We start from the raw sequence: 18188 nt of genomic DNA, 5'->3' as shown, positions 1-18188 counted from the left end.
AAATGTGCATGTGTCAGCATATGGTCTCACAAGGGCTCTGAGGATCTCATCTCGGTACCTAATGGCAGTCAGGCTACCTCTGGCGAGCACATGGAGGGCTGTGCGGCCCCACAAAGAAATGCCACCCCACACCATGACTGACCCACCGCCAAACCGGTCATGCTGGAGGATGTTGCAGGCAGCAGAACGTTCTCCACGGCGTCTCCAGACTCTGTCACGTCTGTCACATGTGCTCATGTGCTCAGTGTGAACCTGCTTTCATCTGTGAAGAGCACAGGGCGCCAGTGGCGAATTTGCCAATCTTGGTGTTCTCTGGCAAATGCCAAACATCCTGCAAGGTGTTGGGCTGTAAGCACAACCCCCACCTGTGGACGTCGGGCCCTCATACCACCCTCATGGAGTCTGTTTCTGACCGTTTGAGCAGACACATGCACATTTGTGGCCTGCTGGAGGTCATTTTGCAGGGCTCTGGCAGTGCTCCCCCTTGCACAAAGGCGGAGGTAGCGGTCCTGCTGCTGGGTTGTTGCCCTCCTACGGCCTCCTCCATGTCTCCTGATGTACTGGCCTGTCTCCTGGTAGCGCCTCCATGCTCTGGACACTACGCTGACAGACACAGCAAACCTTCTTGCCACAGCTCGCATTGATGTGCCATCCTGGATGAGCTGCACTACCTGAGCCACTTGTGTGGGTTGTAGACTCCGTCTCATGCTACCACTAGAGTGAAAGCACCGCCAGCATTCAAAAGTGACCAAAACATCAGCCAGGAAGCATAGGAACTGAGAAGTGGTCTGTGGTCACCACCTGCAGAACCATTCCTTTATTGGGGGTGTCTTGCTAATTGCCCATAATTTCCACCTTTTGTCTATTCCATTTGCACAACAGCATGTGAAAATTATTGTCAATCAGTGTTGCTTCCTAAGTGGACAGTTTGATTTCACAGAAGTGTGATTGACTTGGAGTTACATTGTGTTGTTTAAGTGTTCCCTTTATTTTTTTGAGCAGTGTACTTGCCATCACCCCAGGTGGTCAGCATTGCCGGTCAAAGTTCAGAAACTAAGCTGCCTGCCCCAAGGTACATACCTATACACGTGTCTATGCTTACTCTTACATCTTCTGTACACAGGTTGACTATTTTGGGCAGTCCTTGGACACCTAGACATACCAAGCATTGGATTTTCAGTAGTCTGGCTAACTACGTCGAAAACAAGCTGGCTGGAGTCCTGGCCCCGAGTCCAGTGTGTCGTGTCCTCTTCGTAAGACCACACTGCTACCCATACTTTCACTTTCAGAACTACTGTGACCAAGCCCAATGGCTATGAATTAAAACAGTATATGAAAATTGTTTCTCTAGGCCTGGTTTTAAATGAGGCCCACTTAATAGAGAAGAGTTTTAAGGGAATTAATAAATATAAAATGCACAAGACAAGTTTGTATGAATATGAATTCATTCATTCCTTGTTGGGAGAAGTAATGGCACATGAAGGACCACTGAGCACTTTCTCTCTTAAATTATTTTAATTTCTTGTGTACACTAAAAGTAAATTTACACACTTAAAGTCTGAAAAGAACCCGGACATGCATGTTAACCTTTTCACAGGCTCTTCAAGTTATTTTTTCCATAGGAATTTTCCCCATACATTTTACAGTCCATAGTACACAGTCTAAAGCCACGGTGAACTATGATTACATCCATTTTATCTTTACAATGTGCAAAATCCTCCTGGGAACAGGTTGACAGTGGTATAACAACAAAAAAATTGGTAGAGAACGTCAGCAAAACTAAACAAAAGGAAAATAACTTCAGAAAAGTGTATAACCAGACACATGGAAGCAGAAATTGGTCCCTTATTCCCTTGTAATGTAGGCTGACCTTCACTCAGACCAGCTATACTGATATAACGATTGAAATTATAGGAATGACTAACTGTCAGTGGTTTAAACCATGATCCCCCTCTTTTTACCACCCGTCCCCAAAACAGAATACAGTTCTAAGAATAGAATTCAACACAAAACACAGTCGTCTGTGACATACTGCCATTTTCATGGCTGTTTGACGGCATCAATGGGAGACATAAGAAAAACTGGCTCCAGTTAAATCGCTTAACGAATGAGCATACATTAACAGCGCATTTTTAGCCATGGGTTAAGAAATCAAGTTAATCAAATCTAGGCCTCGTGTAAAAGGACAAAACAAAAATACTAAGGCCATTAACACAACAGGGGAAAAAACATTCAGCTGGATTTTGCAGGCAGTGTGGTTTCAAGTCACACACACACGTAGTCATACACTGAGTGAACAAAACATTAGGACTGCCTGCTCTTTCCATGACAGACTGACCAGGTGAAAGCTATGATTCCTTATTGATGTCACTTGTTAAATCCACTTCCATCAGTGTAGATGAAATGTTAAAGAAGGATTTTTAAGCCTGGAGACAATTGAGACATGGATTGTGGATATGGGTGCCAGTCAACTTGACAACTGTGGGATGCATTGGAGTCAACATGAGCCAGCATCCCTGTGGAACGCTTTCGACACCTTGTAGAGTCCATACCCCGACGAATTGAGGCTGTTCTGAAGGCAAAGGGAGGTGCAACTCAATACTAGGAAAGTGTTCCTAATGGTTTCTACACTCAGTGTATATCCCACTTCACTTTATTCAAGCCTCGCTTTGAAGAGGTTCAACCAGTGTTTCATTTCCTCACAAAGACAAACATTGACACACGCCCGCCACAATGAGAAACGTAAAAGCCACCATCGGAAACCAACACAATTCGTCCCTGATTATGTACACATTGATTCTCCTATCATAAACAAGCGGCCTCTCTTCAAGGACCTTGATCTAGAAGTTAAACTGCTCTTGCTCTGCTATTGACAAAGCTTCGCTTTACAGGCTTAGACTAGTCCAGGTCTGACTAAACATTCTCCATTCACAAGGACAAATCGGTAAATGCTTCACTTGATTAAAAAGATTAAAACTGAAAATAACAAATAAAAAGGGAGAAAATGACAAAAGGGATGATGGCATGGAAGCAAAAAGGATAACTTCATGATATAGTGATAGAATGACAGACGGTGATAAGGAGGAGAAGAGGAGGGCATTGATGGAGTTGGGGTGGATCAGTCGAGTGTGGGGTCAGGGTCAGAGGAGCAGCGCAAGGGGGTCAGCGTGGTGGGGAACATCAGCACCTTGGCCTGCATGAAAGACAGGTCTGGTAGCCCTGCAATCACCTTCAACGTCTCCTCACTTAGGTTCTCCTCTTTCCGAGGCTTTCTGCAGAATCAGAGAGAAGGAGAGGGACACCATTTTTATTGGAGAACACACACACACACAATGTATCCCAAATAGCACCATATTCCCTTTGTGGTGCATTACGTTTGACCAAGGTGCAAATGGAATAGGGACACATTCCCTCATCCTTCCCCCTTCACCAAATGAATGAGCCACAGTCAGATTCTAATGGGCTTCGCCTCTTTCTCATGTGTCTTTCCTCTTTCCTCACCTTCTCACGACGCATTGGAGAAGGTCAGAGGGGAGAAAAGGGAGACGATGTAGATGTAGCAAGCTCTCTCTGGCTGCTAATACAGATGTGTTTGTCTCGCCCTCGTATGCATCCTGTCTGCATGCTTATGCACATGCCCCAGTGGCCTAATGGATAAGGCACTGGCCTCCTAAGCCAGGGATTGTGGGTTCGAGTCCCATCTGGGGTGGACTATTTTTAGGGCTCCCGAGTGGCGCAGCGGTCTAAGGCACTGCATCTCAGTGCAAGAGGCATCACTACAGTCCCTGGTTCGAATCCAGGCTGTATCACATCCGGCCGTGATTGGGAGTCCCATAGGGCGGCGCACAATTGACCCAGCGTCGTCCGGGTTTGGCCGGCATTGTAAATAAGAATTTGTTCTTAACTGACTTGCCTAGTTAAATAAAAGGGTACATTTTAATTTAAATGAAAACAAAACAGAAAATCTGTCTCCATCTAGTAGACCACAGTTTCAAAAGGGTCCCCACTAGAATGTGGTTCAATTAAAATCATTCCAGCCCTGCATGTCTATAAATACCAGGGTTGTTTGTGTCTGTTCACCATTTAACTAACTTTTGACTTAAAAGTATTAGCTCTAACTAACGGCAAATATATGACCGTTATCCTCTTTATAGCATCATTGCTTACCCAATTACTGCACACTGGTCTGGTACTCCCTGTATACATATCCAATCTACTGTGCATTTTACTACTTCAGTTTTTTAACTCTGCATTGTTGGGAATGGCTCGTGAGCAAGCATTTCCCTGTAGTCTACACCAGTTGTATTCGGCACATGTGACAAATAAAACTTGATTTAATGTTTGGGACTGAGATGTTGGTTGTGTTAGATTTGTATTGTTTTGCTATTCTCATCTCCAAGAGGTGCAATTGACTCTGGCCACATCCCAAATGGCACCCTATTCCCTTTATAATGCACTACTTTTGGTCAAAGGTAGTGCACTATAAAGGGAAGAGGGTGCCATTTATAATATATGCCATTTAGCAGACGTTTTGATCCAAAGCGACTTAGTCATGCACACAGGCATGTGCGCAGATAGCGGTCTACCTGTGTGCCTGAGCACCTGCCCCCCTTTTCCCTCCCCAATTGCCCTTTTATTTCGTTTTGTAGTTTTTGAACCCACCGCCCCAAGTCGTCGTGACGTCGTCAAGTTCGTCACCCCGTTTTAGGACTATAATTTCCTCCTCATATTGTACAAATGTGTCTCCACTCACCTAGGCCTAAGCTATTGATGGATTCAAGACAAGGTCATTTTTATTGATCTCTGATGCTCAGTTTAGTAGCCTGTCAATTCAATAATTTGTGCGGTATTAAAAAAGATTTTGCCACCAGCCATGTAAAATGATGTAGAATTGCATGAAATGTGTTTATAAAAAAAGGCACAACATCTCCCAGACCCTAGTCTACTAAAAATGGTCCCCATGTGTGCAACTTCTGTAAATGCCTCTGCTCTATGCCACTACGTAAATGCAATGATACGCAGGCAATACTTTAACATAAACAAAGGTTAAAAAATATATATAATGCGCTCTGGTACCTCAGAGCCCCCCCCCCCCCCCCCCCCCCCACACACTCACTTTACAAATTAAGCAATGAACACAGGTAGTCTAGATTCTAACTAAGCACCATATACTAAAATATCCACACAAGCCACTAGCCAGCCATTTATCACGAGTTAGAGGATTATGAATATTAGGCTTTATTATGAAGTTACTAAGAGTAATGAAGTTAAATCACAATGAGTACAATAATAATTGAGCTACCTAACTAGCAGATTTACACCAATCATCAACGATCAGCTGATAGGGAAAAGAGTGTGGGCTATGTCAATCATGTCTTTAGGAGGCACTGTAAGTAGCTTCCTTAAAAATGTGCGCTACAGAGGCAGTTAGTATGTTATGAATTTCAAGATATGATTTATGAAAGTAGATTTTTTTGGGGGGGGGGGTTCATTTCAAGCACCTTCCCCCTGAAAGATTTTTGAGGTGCAGTAATAGACCAACCTGGTAGAGGTGCTGGTCTTCTCCATAGTAGACATAAGGCGGGCAAAGGCATCAGCCACACGGGTCCCAGAGCCACTGGGGTCCAGTTTAGCGGTGGTTAGCTCATACAGCTCCGGGTCCACACCTAACCACACAAACACATTATATTGGATATATCCCAAATGGCAGCTTATCCCCTATATAGTGCACTACTTTGGTCAAAAGTAGTACACTATATAGGGAATAGGGAGCTAGTTGAGACACATACACGGTCTACTATTCCACTCAGAACAAGGGAGGGGGGGTGCACTTTATTAAACTTCAGTGTAGCCAATTCCCAAATATTTTGGTAGATATTCTGATTCAAGGTTTGATTCAGTTGGTAATATTAACACACAGGAAAAATAAGACCTTGATTTAATGAGGTCAGTGTCTAAGCAAAGACCAGAAGAAATCTAAAACAAATAGTAGAAGAGAAAACTGTGAGTATGGCAGAGGCTCTTTAATAATCATCCTTCAGTCCTCGCCTCTTTCCCAAAACTCATTGGAGAAGATCCAAGCTTCCTCCTCTCTGACCTCCCCCAGTGCATTTTGACAGAGAGGTAAGAGGACACGAGGAATCGGGGAAAGAATAAGGCCTTATCCCAAATGGACTCCTAGACCTCTACACCCTGTGTACCTGTGAAGATCCATGAGGATTCAATCGGTGTAAGCCATATATGATAGTAGGTCAACCTTGCCTTACGATCAGATAGGTGGAATTATCACTGTATTGTTTTACCCCTATCCAATCCTCTCCGGTCTCTGCATAGGGTGTAGAGGCAAACGGTCAATTTGGGATTCAGACAAATTCATGAAAAAAATAATCTGGCAGTCAGGGGGTTGGAGTTTCCTGTGCTGACCTGGGATGGAGGTGGAGCTGCTAGGGCCAGAGTCCTCCACGGGCCCAAAGAAATCGAGGTTGAGCAGAGACGAGCCTCCGCTCGCTTGACATTCAACATAGCGGACAGGCAGACCGAGGCGGCAGTGGGTTATAACACAGAGAAGAAGTCAGGAAAGAGACGCACTTAAAAGACATGCAGCTGAGCTGGTCATTATTATTAGTTACAAAGAAAGAGCACAGGGGTCGTGTTCAGTAGGCACGAAAGGTTTGAAAACATTTTGCAACTGAAACTCCAGGAGTTTCTTAAATCCAGGTAGTCCCTCCGTTTTATTCCATTTGATGCCTAATGAACATGAACCAGGGCAAGCTAACTGACGTAGCTGTGTTAATGAGAAAATACTGTGAGATTCTATCTACAGGTTAATGAAAAATCTGCATTGACATTTTGAAGCATGAATTGTCATCACGGCTTTGTAGCATGAACCGTGCAGAACAAATTATTTAGCAATTTAGCTAAATTATTTGTTGCTAACAACAAAAGGCATAAAGGAGAAGATTTGATGAGATAAATATATTTTATGCATCTGGATATGACAACTGAAATCAGAAATGGTCCAATATGGCAATGAAATACACAAAAACTTGGGAGCATGTAGATAAGAATTGTCTGTAATCTTATACTATAGTCTTTAAAACAAAATTCACGTAACTCTGTGTAAAACTATAACATGTAATGACCAATGGTTGATGAAGTAAACATAAAATGATGTTGTCCAATGGAAGACAGCAGGCAAAAACAGGTCTAGACTGCTTGTGTGTTTGGACAAAACAGATGTAGTGGTGGAAAAAAGGAATAGGCTAGCTCTGGATAGAGCCAATGGGGACAATGGTTCATTATCTTAGCAGGTGGTTTGTGGGAGGGACCTACCGTCCAGGGGGTTAGTAAGGCCACTGCTGCTCCAGTCAAACTGGACGGGCGGGAGCACTTCCTGGTGAGGAGGAACAAACAAGCTCAGAGGAGGGTGGTGACACTCAGTAAAAGTGAACAGCTTTGCCAACAGGTGATTCGCCTATGCAGGTGGTCAGGAAGCCTGCTAATGGTCTGCTTCTATCCCAGGAGGTTAGTGGCAACTTAATTGGGGAGGACGGGCTCGAGGAATCAGTGGAACGGTATCAAATACATCAAACACTTGGCCTTCCATTCACTCTGTTCCAGTCATTATTATGAGCCGTCCTCCCCTCAGCAGCCTCCACTGGCTTCTACCCTTACAACAACTCTGCAGTCTAAGGTCGAGTTCCTACCAGACTACATTGCGGACCGATGCCATATCTTACAACACCTGGATAGGTATTTAACAAATCAGCTTACCACTTCATGGGTACGTTTCTCTGCCAAGGCGTTGCTGACGCTTGCCAAATATTACAATGCCTGGATAGGTGTTTTATGTATCAGCTAACCAACAGCATATGTTATAGCAATTTGTCAGTCGATGACAGTCGAAAATGTGGCTCCCAACCATTGGATGATGCATGTAATGTCTGAGAAGGGGAACGCAACCCATATGACAGAGCCATCCGATGCCCGGCTGCACAGTTGATGACGTGGCACGCTACCATTGGTTGATGCAATGCCTGCGCATCTTGTGAGGCAGGAACTCAACCTTAGTATTCTCTAGCCCAGTGGTTCCCAAACTTTTTATAATCCCGTACCCCTTCAAAACATTCAGCCTCCAGCTGCGTACCCCCTCTAGCACCAGGGTCAGCACACTCTCAAATGTTTTTTTGCCATCATTGTAAGCCTGCCACACACACACTATACGATACATTTATTAAACATAAGAATGAGTGTTTTTGTGTCACAACCCGGCTTGTGGGAAGTGACAAAGAGCTCTTATAGAACCAGGGCACAAATAATAATATAATAATAATCAATAATTTTGCTCTTTATTTAGCCATCTTACATAGAAAACATTGTTTGTTCATCAAAAATTGTGAATAACTCACCACAGGTTAAAAAGAAAGGGTGTGCTTGAAAGGACGCACATAACTCTGCAATGTTGTATTGGAGAGAGTCTGTCTTAAATCATTTTCCACACACAGTCTGTGCCTGTATTTAGTTTTCATGCAAGTGAGGGCCAAGAATCCACTCTCACGTAGATACATGGTTGCAAGGGACATCACAGTGCAATTTGCCAAGGCAGGATACTTTGAGCACAGCCCTAGCCAGAAATCTGGCAGTGGCTTCTGATTCAATTCAATTTTCACAGAACCGCTTGTTGTAATTTCGATGAAGCCCTCTTGTTCAGATATCGGTAAGTGGACTGGAAGCAGGGCATGAAAGGGATAACCAATCCAGTTGTTTGTGTCGTCCGTTTCGGGGAAAGTACCTGCGTAATTGCGCACTCAGCTCACTCAGGTGCACTATATCACATTTGACATTGTCCGTCAGCTTGAGTTCATTTGCACACAAACAATCATGGAAAGACCTGTGTGTTGTCCTTGTTAATGCAGACAGAAAAGAGCTCCAACTTCTTAATCATAGCCTCAATTTTGTCCCGCATATTGAATATAGTTGCGGAGGGTCCCTGTAATCCTAGATTCAGACCATTCAGGTGAGAAAAAAACATCACCCAGATAGGCCAGTCGTGTGAGAAACTCGTCATCATGCAAGCGGTCAGACAAGTGAAAATTATGGTCAGTCGAAACTTTAAGCTCGTCTCTCAATTAAAAAAAACGAGTCTATACTTTGCCCCTTGATAACCAGCGCACTTCTGTACGTTATAAAAGCGTTACATGGTCGCTGCCCATATCATTGCAAAATGTAGAAAATACACAAGTTCAGGGGCCTTGCTTTAACAAAGTTAACCATTTTCACTGTACTGTTCAAAACGTCTTTCAAGCTGTCAGGCATTCCCTTTGCAGCAAGAGCCTCTCGATGGATGCTGCAGTGGAGGCCGCACAGCCCTCCATGTGCTCGCCAGAGGTAGCCTGACTGCCATTAGGTACCGAGATGAGATCCTCAGACCCCTTGTGAGACCATATGCTGACACATGCACATTTGTGGCCTGCTGGAGGTCATTTTGCAGGGCTCTGGCAGTGCACCTCCTTGCACAAAGGCGGAGGTAGCGGTCCTGCTGCTGGGTTGTTGCCCTCCTACGGCCTCCTCCACGTCTCCTGATGTACTGGCCTGTCTCCTGGTAGCGCCTCCATGCTCTGGACACTACGCTGACAGACACAGGAAACCTTTTTGCCACAGCTCGCATTGATGTGCCATCCTGGATGAACTGCACTATCTGAGCCACTTGTGTGGGTTGTAGACTCCGTCTCATGCTACCACTAGAGTGAAAGCACCGCCAGCATTCAAAAGTGACCAAAACATCAGCCAGGAAGCATAGGAACTGAGAAGTGGTCTGTGGTCACCACCTGCAGAACCATTCCTTTATTGGGGGTGTCTTGCTAATTGCCCATAATTTCCACCTTTTGTCTATTCCATTTGCACAACAGCATGTGAAATTTATTGTCAATCAGTGTTGCTTCCTAAGTGGACAGTTCGATTTCACAGAAGTGTAATTGACTTGGAGTTACATTGTGTTGTTTAAGTGTTCCCTTTATTTTTTTGAGCAGTGTACATGTCTTACTACTCGAAAGTCGTCTTTATTCTCACTCAAAAAACTCCCGTGGCTTATTTTTCAAATTGTCATGCTTAGTTTCTAAATGTCTGTGCAAGAGTGAAGGTTTCTCGTGAGAGAGTAACGATTAATGTGATTGGATGTTAATTATTTGACTAGGCTACCTGTATTTGACATTGTGTTGTTATTTCGCTGAACACTAGATGGTTTAATTTTATTTTTGGCAGTGAAACGAGGATACTCGGGCGAAGAAAAAAAAACTCACCCAAATGTATAGCTCCGTTGGAAAATATAAATGTACTGTTTGAAAATGTGAAGAATTAAAAAAAATATGTATCACATTTTTATTTGGCGTACCCACGGCGGCATTGCACGTACCCAAGTTTGGGAATACCTGATCTAGCCAAATAATTTATCCAACTTGTTTGAAAAGCACCTCAGGTTCTACATTAGACCAATTACTGTAGAACACATATAAACTCTATATATTCATTGTATACAGTTGTGACAATTGGCCTTACAGCCAATACAGCAGTGGAGGCTGGTGGGAGGAGCTATAGGAGGACGGGCTCATTGTAAAGGCTGGAATGGAATAAAGGGAACAGAGTCAAACGTGGATTGACACTGATCCATTTATGCCATTCCAGTCATTACATTGAGCCCGTTCTCATATAGCTCCTCCCACCAGCCTCCTCTGCAATACAGTATATACCACCAGGGGTCTCCAACCCTGTTCCTGGAGAGCAACCCTCCTCTAGGTTTTCGCTCCAACCCCCGTTGTAACTAACCTGGTTCTGCTGATCAACCAACTAATTATTAGAATCAGGTGTGCTCGACTAGGGTTGAAAACATACAGGATGGTAGCTCTCCAGGATCAGGGTTGGAGAGCCCTGGTATATACTCATACGACTACCGATGAGAAGAAATGCACCTAAAAGGCCTGAAAAAATAATAATCACAAAACATAAAAGATCTAAATTCCAAACATTGTGCCCCAAAAGGACCATAGTGATTCAATGTAGGAGTCCAACCTGGGCTGTGTCTGGTGGACTAGTGCTTATGATCTCTGCTGGGGCCACTGGAGGTACTTGTTGTGCTATGGACGTGATCATCTCTGCCGCTGATATGGGTTTTACTGGCTCTTTGGTGGGTTCCAGCATGCCCTAGGTAACAGAGAGGCAGGGTTACATCCTAAACGTACTAAAATACTGGTATGTGTATAGGGTTGAACAATTCTGGTTAAAACCTGGGAATTTTGGGAAGGTTCCCGGAATGTTGTAACCATACATTTGTAGGACGTGTCAGTAAAAAACATTTTGCAACCAGTTGACAAAAATGTCACCAGAATTTATTTGATTTTATAATCCCTGAGTTAATTTGTCTCTTGGTCCGTTTCCTCGAGAAGGGCAAAAACAATTGAGGAGCGAGTGGGTGGTTTGAAGGGGGAGATAAATACATCTTTGCAGCGTATAGTTAACTCACCAGGCTGGCAGCATACATGGGAACTATCACTGGCTGCTTCTTCTGACCTGTGAAAAGCTGTGGGGAAACACAGAACACATTTCACAATCATTCCTCCTCTCTCTGATGCAAATAGTCTTACAAACAACCTTTTTCCATTTGACAGACGAAAAGTTAAAACATTCTCGCAATACATCTGAAATACAATCACGGTTCGTGTTTTCCCCCCCACAGAGCCATTAATAAAAAAGGACACGGTCACAGAAAGGGGGAGAATGGCATGTCCCAAATGGCACCCTATTCCCTATATCACTATGTGCTCTGGTCAAAAGTAGTGCACTATATAGGGAATAGGGTGCCATTTGGGACACGGACAATGTGATGACTGCTGACTGGCGGCAGAACTCACAATGTTCCTAATGTCGATGCCCAGGAAACAGAGTAATGTCTTGTTGCTGTGCGAGCCGCCCCACTGGTGCCGCAGGCCAAACGCCTCGTGGATGTCCAGCAGTTGCCTCCACAACACGTCCCCCTCGGCCCTGTAGCAACGGACACCGATGACAAAGCAGGAATGTTAAAAAAAAATACGCCATAGTAGTACGCAAATATTCTTGACTGCATAGTATACAGACACAGTAACAGTATATTTCTGTTGTATAAAAAAAGATAGAGCAGACCAGAGTCTTTCTGTGTATTGATGAGATTGTGTGTAGTTATGGGATATTAGGGTCGAGACGATACTAGCATCCCGATACTCGTTAGTATCATGGCAAGGAAACAAAACACGAGGCGGTTTAATTGCTTTAGGAAAACAGCCCTAATGCTGGAAACAAACGTCATTATGTCGTCATCCAGTCACATTTGTTTATTTTCCAAAATATAGCACACAATATTTTACATACAGCAGGTTATGGATCAAGGAGTTTGGCCTGCTTCGTGTTTTCATTTTTGCCACGGAAAAAATATTGCAATACTGGTATCGTCCCAGCCCAAATTAAAAAGGGGGGTGTTTCTCTCACCCATTGTCTGGCACACCGCTCATCATTTCATGCTCTTCCTGCTGTAACCTCACAGGAGGCTCCAGCAGGGTTTTGAGGGGGACCACCTCCACCCTCACCTGCAGAGCAGGTGCGTCGGGGAAAATGTCCAGAAAAAGCTTCTCCAGCCGACTGCACAGCGCCGCCTGGTATAACAAACACATGATAACGACCAACATTGTTGAATAAGACACTGGTTCAGTGATATAACAAACACGTAATAATAATCAATATTGTTGAATAAGATACGGGTTGAATAAGTCTTCTGTTATCACGTGTGGCAGCTGGCAGTTAGCCTGCATTGCTGGACAGGGGATGCACAATACAATAGACAGCTCAGATATTAATATCTGTTTCGATAGACAATAAAGCTGTATTCTATTATGTCCAACAATGACTGACACTGACGTGATTCAATCAACACATTTCAAATCTTTAATAAATTGTAGCGCTTGACTCCAATAGCAAGGAGAAGGAGGGGCATTGATAAATGGTATGTACTTGAAAAGGTGGAATTCCCTGCCTGGTCACATTCCTAAGGGAGGGCAGGTGTACGGCTCTCTACTACTCTACTGATAAACGTCATGAGAGCGTCAGAATTTCCCTAAAAGTGTCATTGAGCATACTTTTCCTGGATAGTACAATACAACTACATTCAATTGGGCACCTTCGATTACTGTAAGAGGGGTTTTTAAAACACCACTACTTTCCTGTCAAGTAAGCTACATTTCTGAATGCTACAGAGGTGGTTCAGAAACAAACTTGCGTGATGAGTTCTCTTGCCTTTAGCTCAGAGGCGTAATATGTTATTGTGGTGCGCAGGAGAACCGAGTTCAAACCCTGAGTGGTCAAACTCGCACAGAAAAACTTACAGACTGACTGTCTCTTCTACTGATCTGATGGCTGCTGGATGAACGGGCTGCTACAGGTTCACTCTCCTGCCACTCGTCTTCAGCCGTTTCCAAAGGAGCATTGGCGGTCGGCTCCTCTCCAAATGCAGCCCAGGAATTGCCCTCCCCTTGACCCTGTACAGGCTCATCAAAGGCATTCCAACCAGCATCTGCATCAGGGTCCGCACCAACAGGAGCTGAGCTAAAGTCAGCAAAACTGTTGCTGCCGGGAAAATCCGCAAACTTCCCCCCATCTTCATTCTCAATTGCCTTCCCACCACCAATGTGGCTGTTGGGGGCGTCAAATTCACCAAAGTCTTTGTCGTCGTCCACTAGTTCCTGTGTGAGAGGTGCAGGTTGTTCCTCTAGTTGCAACTCTGGCTGGTCAAAGTCAGCAAAGCCCTGTCCGCTAAAAGAGCCCACGTCCCCGAAGTCTCCAAAGTCATCAAAGTCTTCACCGTCATCGTCCTCCAGCAGTTGGCTGTGGTCGGCAGGTGTGGCCGTCTCCTCTTGGAGCAGCGGCGAGGGCACAGAGCCCGTCGTGCTGATGTCGCCGTACTCCTCAAGGGCATCCGTGGACAGAGGTCGGCCGAAAGACGTTTCAGTCTCCGTTTCTGTTTCGTTTCCGGACCCAGGCTTCTCGTCTGCTTGCTCGCCATTCCCATCTTCATCGTCTGTATCGGGCAAACCCCTGTTTTCACTGACACCTGCCTTCTCTTCTTCCACCTCCTCTTCCGACTGCTCCAAATACACACCGTTATGGGCAACCGGTTTGTCAACATAAAGTGCCTTGGAGGCAGAATCCTCGCCACAAACCAACTCTGGGGCAGAATCCTCACTAACAACCACCTCAGTAGCAGAGTGCTTGTGTGCAAAGTCCGGCTCTACGTTCCTTTGCTCAGAGTTAGCAGTGTCTCTTTGAAAGCCCCCGTCCCCATTGCTCAAGCCTTCGCCAGTGTCTCGAGCCTCAGCAAGTTGCGATAGAGAATCAGAGCCAGCGATGTCGTTGGATCCAGTTGTAATGGGAGTGTCCCTGACGACGTCCCCTGACCTGATTCCCTGCTCTACATTAGAGTGCTTCTGCTGCTGACAGGGTTCCTCTGCCAGCCGTTCGTCCCGGTAGTGATTGTCCAAGTTCTCGCTGGTGCGGTTTGTCACCTCGCTGGAGTGTCCTTGAACATCTGCATTAGGAAAAGCAGAGAAATCCGCAAAGTCGTTCTCGGGGCTGCTGGGAGGGCAGTCGTCTGCACACTCTGTGGTGATTCCTTTCTTTTTAGAGCAGATCGAATTCTGCAAAGATGGGATTCCCTCTATTTCAAAAGTCGCAAAGCCGTTGGTCAGAACTTCCGGGACCCCACCATTGCAGTCGACAGGCTTGTCTATGTTGTCAGTCTGACCCCTCCCAGATATGTCCAGGGAGGTAGAATAATTATTGGCTCGAGTGTGGTCGGCAAGCTTTTTTAACTCCTCCACGTTCACAGTTCTCTCCAAAGGACTGTCGTACTGGCAGCCTCCTGGCACAACACCATTTGACTTGGAGTTGGAGCGCTTGACCACGGGACCCCTTCCCACGGGACCTGAACTGAGGTTTGACAACCCAACCACCCCTCCATTGTTGAGGAGTTCAGGTGGTGAAGTGGCAGCCAAGGCTGGGGTCTGGTTGAAGGTCGCTGGGGTGTCAAACTCATTGAAGCTGGTGCTGGTCGGAACTCCAGAGAAGCCCCCAAAGTCCCCAAACTCGTCATCCTCTTCCTCAGCTCCGTCCTCCATTGGGGGTGGGGAGGAGGAGTACATGCGGATCACGTCCGGCTCCATGGTCCTAAAGCAGTCACACTACGCCTCGAGGTTACACCTAGAGGGTAAAGACACTAGTCAGTGTGACCAAACAATGAAGAGCATATAAATGCTAGAAATTACACTATTTCCCTCTTAAAAACACATTTCTGAAGGCTAAAAGGTCAGAATTTACAAAACGACAATGTGTTAGCCTACAGACCTAGAAACGGTCTCTGGGGGAATCTAGGCTGTTTTCTTTGTCTGGTGTGTTGCTTCAGCCTTAAACCCAAATTAAATTACCAAAGCTCTCCAGGCTAAAAGTGGACAGATTGTTTTCAAATTGACAGTAATTAAGTGATAATGGCGAAGTGGTGTTGTGATGTAGAAAAGGGCCAAAAGGCAATGTTGAGCACTCATTTCTTATGACCTACCTAAATAGTAGCAAATGAGACCTGAAAATGAGCTACAATTTATTTTATCAGTACAAATATTTGTTGTGTTTATCTAAACTGGCCTAATTACTTCAACCAATGAACTTTGTACCCAATTTGTGTTTGCATTGACCTAAGGGTTTTGTGTGTGTAGTATTTGTATATTGACATAGGCCCGTCAAGATATGTAGAATGCCTCCTTTTGAAAAATTAGATTTAGAGCATATGCCTAGGCATTTTGTGCCTCCAGGTGTGATCCATTTCCTTGACATTTTTTAATTCATCACTAAACCAGACATAGGGCATAGAAATATTGATGTTATTTTTGGATGCTCAAGGCTGAACTTGCATAACGCACTCTTAAGCCTACATTGTGCTTTACTCACATCCAGACTAGAGCGCCGAAAGTACAGTTCTGAGTCAAAACCTGACACAAATTTGGACACGTTTCAGAATAGAGAATTCATGCCCATGAGGCCTTGACTAGATATCTTAGGCCTCGTAAGTCTTGACATGAAACCTTGGAAGGCATTTGAAACATTGTTAAATCTCTAGGCTACTTGAAGTGGCTTCTGATACTGTGTATGAAAGCAAGATGGCATTAAAGAAAAAATGATCTGATATGATAGCTATTCACAACAAATAACACTGCCTATTGCTTTATTATGGGCTCTATGATTGCATGATATGGTATGTGTTATAATATGTTGTATCATAAACATTCATAATGCAACATGAATCTGTTTATAATACAACATTGTTAACTAATTGACACATCAGAAACAGGTGTCCTCCAACCCCATGTCTTGTCCAGCTAGTTATTCATTCACCAAATTAGACTGTCAACAAACCTAAAACTGACAGGTGATGACAGACCACTATCTAGAAACCTCTGGGTAACCAAAACAAAGAAAACACGAAACCCTTCCTATGATAATTTGTTGCCGACTACCCACAACCTAGCTATTTAGCTCAATTTTAGCCGAGCAAAGATAGGTAGCTAGCTAGCAACTGGAAGCAAGTTAACGTAGTTGCTAGCCAAATAGCTCACGTTAACCAGATAGTTAACTAGCTAGCTGAATAAATCATTTTGATTATGCTAACAGCTAAATTACCATACGTGCCATCCAGGCTTAGGCTAGAACGGAAAACAGGCCATGGCTGGCATACACCGTACACTCCATCAGCTGGGGAGGGCAGGGGGATAGCTAGCTAGCTGACTGTTAGCTAGTTGGCCAAGATACGTAGCCTGTGTAGTTAGCTACCACTTGCCAGCACAAATGGCGTAGCTAGCAAGCTAATAACAACAACCTGGTAGCCTATGCGAATGGATAGCTAACTAACAATAGGCTAAATTATTATGAAAATATGTTTTCTACATTGATTCGATATGAGGACAGAAGTGACAGAGTAACTAACTAGCTAGGTAGGTAGGTAGTTATGATGCTAGCTAGCTTGCTAATACACTGGCATTTGTAGCTAACGTTAACTGTTAGCTAGCTATCTATCAAGTTGTCCTCCCGTCTCTCGCTAGCCTGCTTGCTTTAGCTAGTCTCATCGTATCCGGGTTGGTTGGCAGTGTACCAATAAACATTTCGGCATACCTTAAGATCTTGACCATTCATTCCCATGGTTCAGATGAAGTGGACACTTGTCAGACTTAAAACAAGACAGCAAAGTGGTTTCGCTCTGACTAAGAAAACTAGGTTGAGTCAGCCGGTTATGATGATCCTACTTTGGCACCTTCTCTCTCCGAATATTACCCAGCATGCAACAAGAGCTTTTGGTTTTTCCACTGCTTGGTAAGCAGAGCATACTAGAGTACATGAACAAGCGGAGAATAGTCTGCATCCAAAATCCATCTGCACTGGCTCTAGTAATACTGAGTAGTAGTTAATGGTGGAAAAAGTACCCAATTGCCATACTCGAGTAAACGTAAAGTTACCTTAATAGAAAATGACTCAAGTAAATTGGGGGCTTCTTTTACGTCAGTTAGAAGAGTGAGCCATCACTTGGTCTCCCATTCAAGCAGCTGGTAAACTGAGCAACGAAAAGATACTGCACTGCATACTTCTCTTTAGGTCTATAATAATCCTCAATCATTTTAATTTGAAACAATCCACAATCCAAATTTCCCAAATTAACTGATTAATCTATGACACATGGCTCCTGATTCAAATATTTTAATTGAAAATGTATAGGCCACTGAAAGAGCTTCTCAACATACACAGACATTGTCAAGCATCAAGGCGAAGGAATAGAAAATCACCATTCTACTCTTTAATAATAACCTGTGCCCCTGCAATATAATCTACTGGCATAGTTCATGAAATTATTGTAATATGCCATGATTCAAAAGAAACGTAATTTAATTATTGCAGAACTGAAAGGTCACCGTGTAAACATAATACTCCACATAATTATTAACTACTTCATAACCATTCAATTATTAATTTCCAATCATACTGAAATATGTAGTCTGTTGTAGTTATAAATTAATCAATATTAGTTAACCAATATATAATCAAAATGTTAGCAAATAAAGGTCACACTATGTCCT

General features: G+C 44.0%; 1 protein-coding gene and 1 non-coding gene across 3 annotated transcripts; one reads left to right on the top strand and one right to left on the bottom strand.

Annotated features, from left to right (window-relative positions):
• Positions 1-2542: 2542 nt before the first annotated feature.
• On the bottom strand, positions 2543-17397 carry LOC120032511 (aftiphilin-like). 2 transcript variants are annotated; one of them, XM_038978634.1, is made up of 10 exons: positions 17233-17397; positions 13404-15273; positions 12514-12677; positions 11904-12033; positions 11516-11572; positions 11065-11196; positions 7333-7393; positions 6424-6507; positions 5543-5666; positions 2543-3272 (listed from the first exon to the last, which is right to left on the bottom strand). In XM_038978634.1, the coding sequence occupies exons 2-10, from the start codon at positions 15234-15236 to the stop codon at positions 3119-3121; spliced, it is 2739 nt and encodes a 912-aa protein (XP_038834562.1). In that variant the 5' UTR covers positions 15237-15273; positions 17233-17397; the 3' UTR covers positions 2543-3118. The 2 variants fall into 2 exon arrangements, with proteins under 2 accessions (XP_038834562.1, XP_038834563.1); XM_038978635.1 differs by lacking the exon at positions 6424-6507.
• Positions 3637-3709, top strand: trnar-ccu. The gene has a single exon. It is a non-coding gene; the product is annotated as a tRNA-Arg (tRNA).
• Positions 17398-18188: the final 791 nt, after the last annotated feature.

This window comes from Salvelinus namaycush, chromosome 39 (genome assembly GCF_016432855.1).
Source record: "Salvelinus namaycush isolate Seneca chromosome 39, SaNama_1.0, whole genome shotgun sequence".
Lineage (NCBI taxonomy): Eukaryota > Metazoa > Chordata > Actinopteri > Salmoniformes > Salmonidae > Salvelinus > Salvelinus namaycush.
Note: the sequence above shows the minus strand (reverse complement) of the source record. Positions and strands in the feature narration are given on the sequence as shown.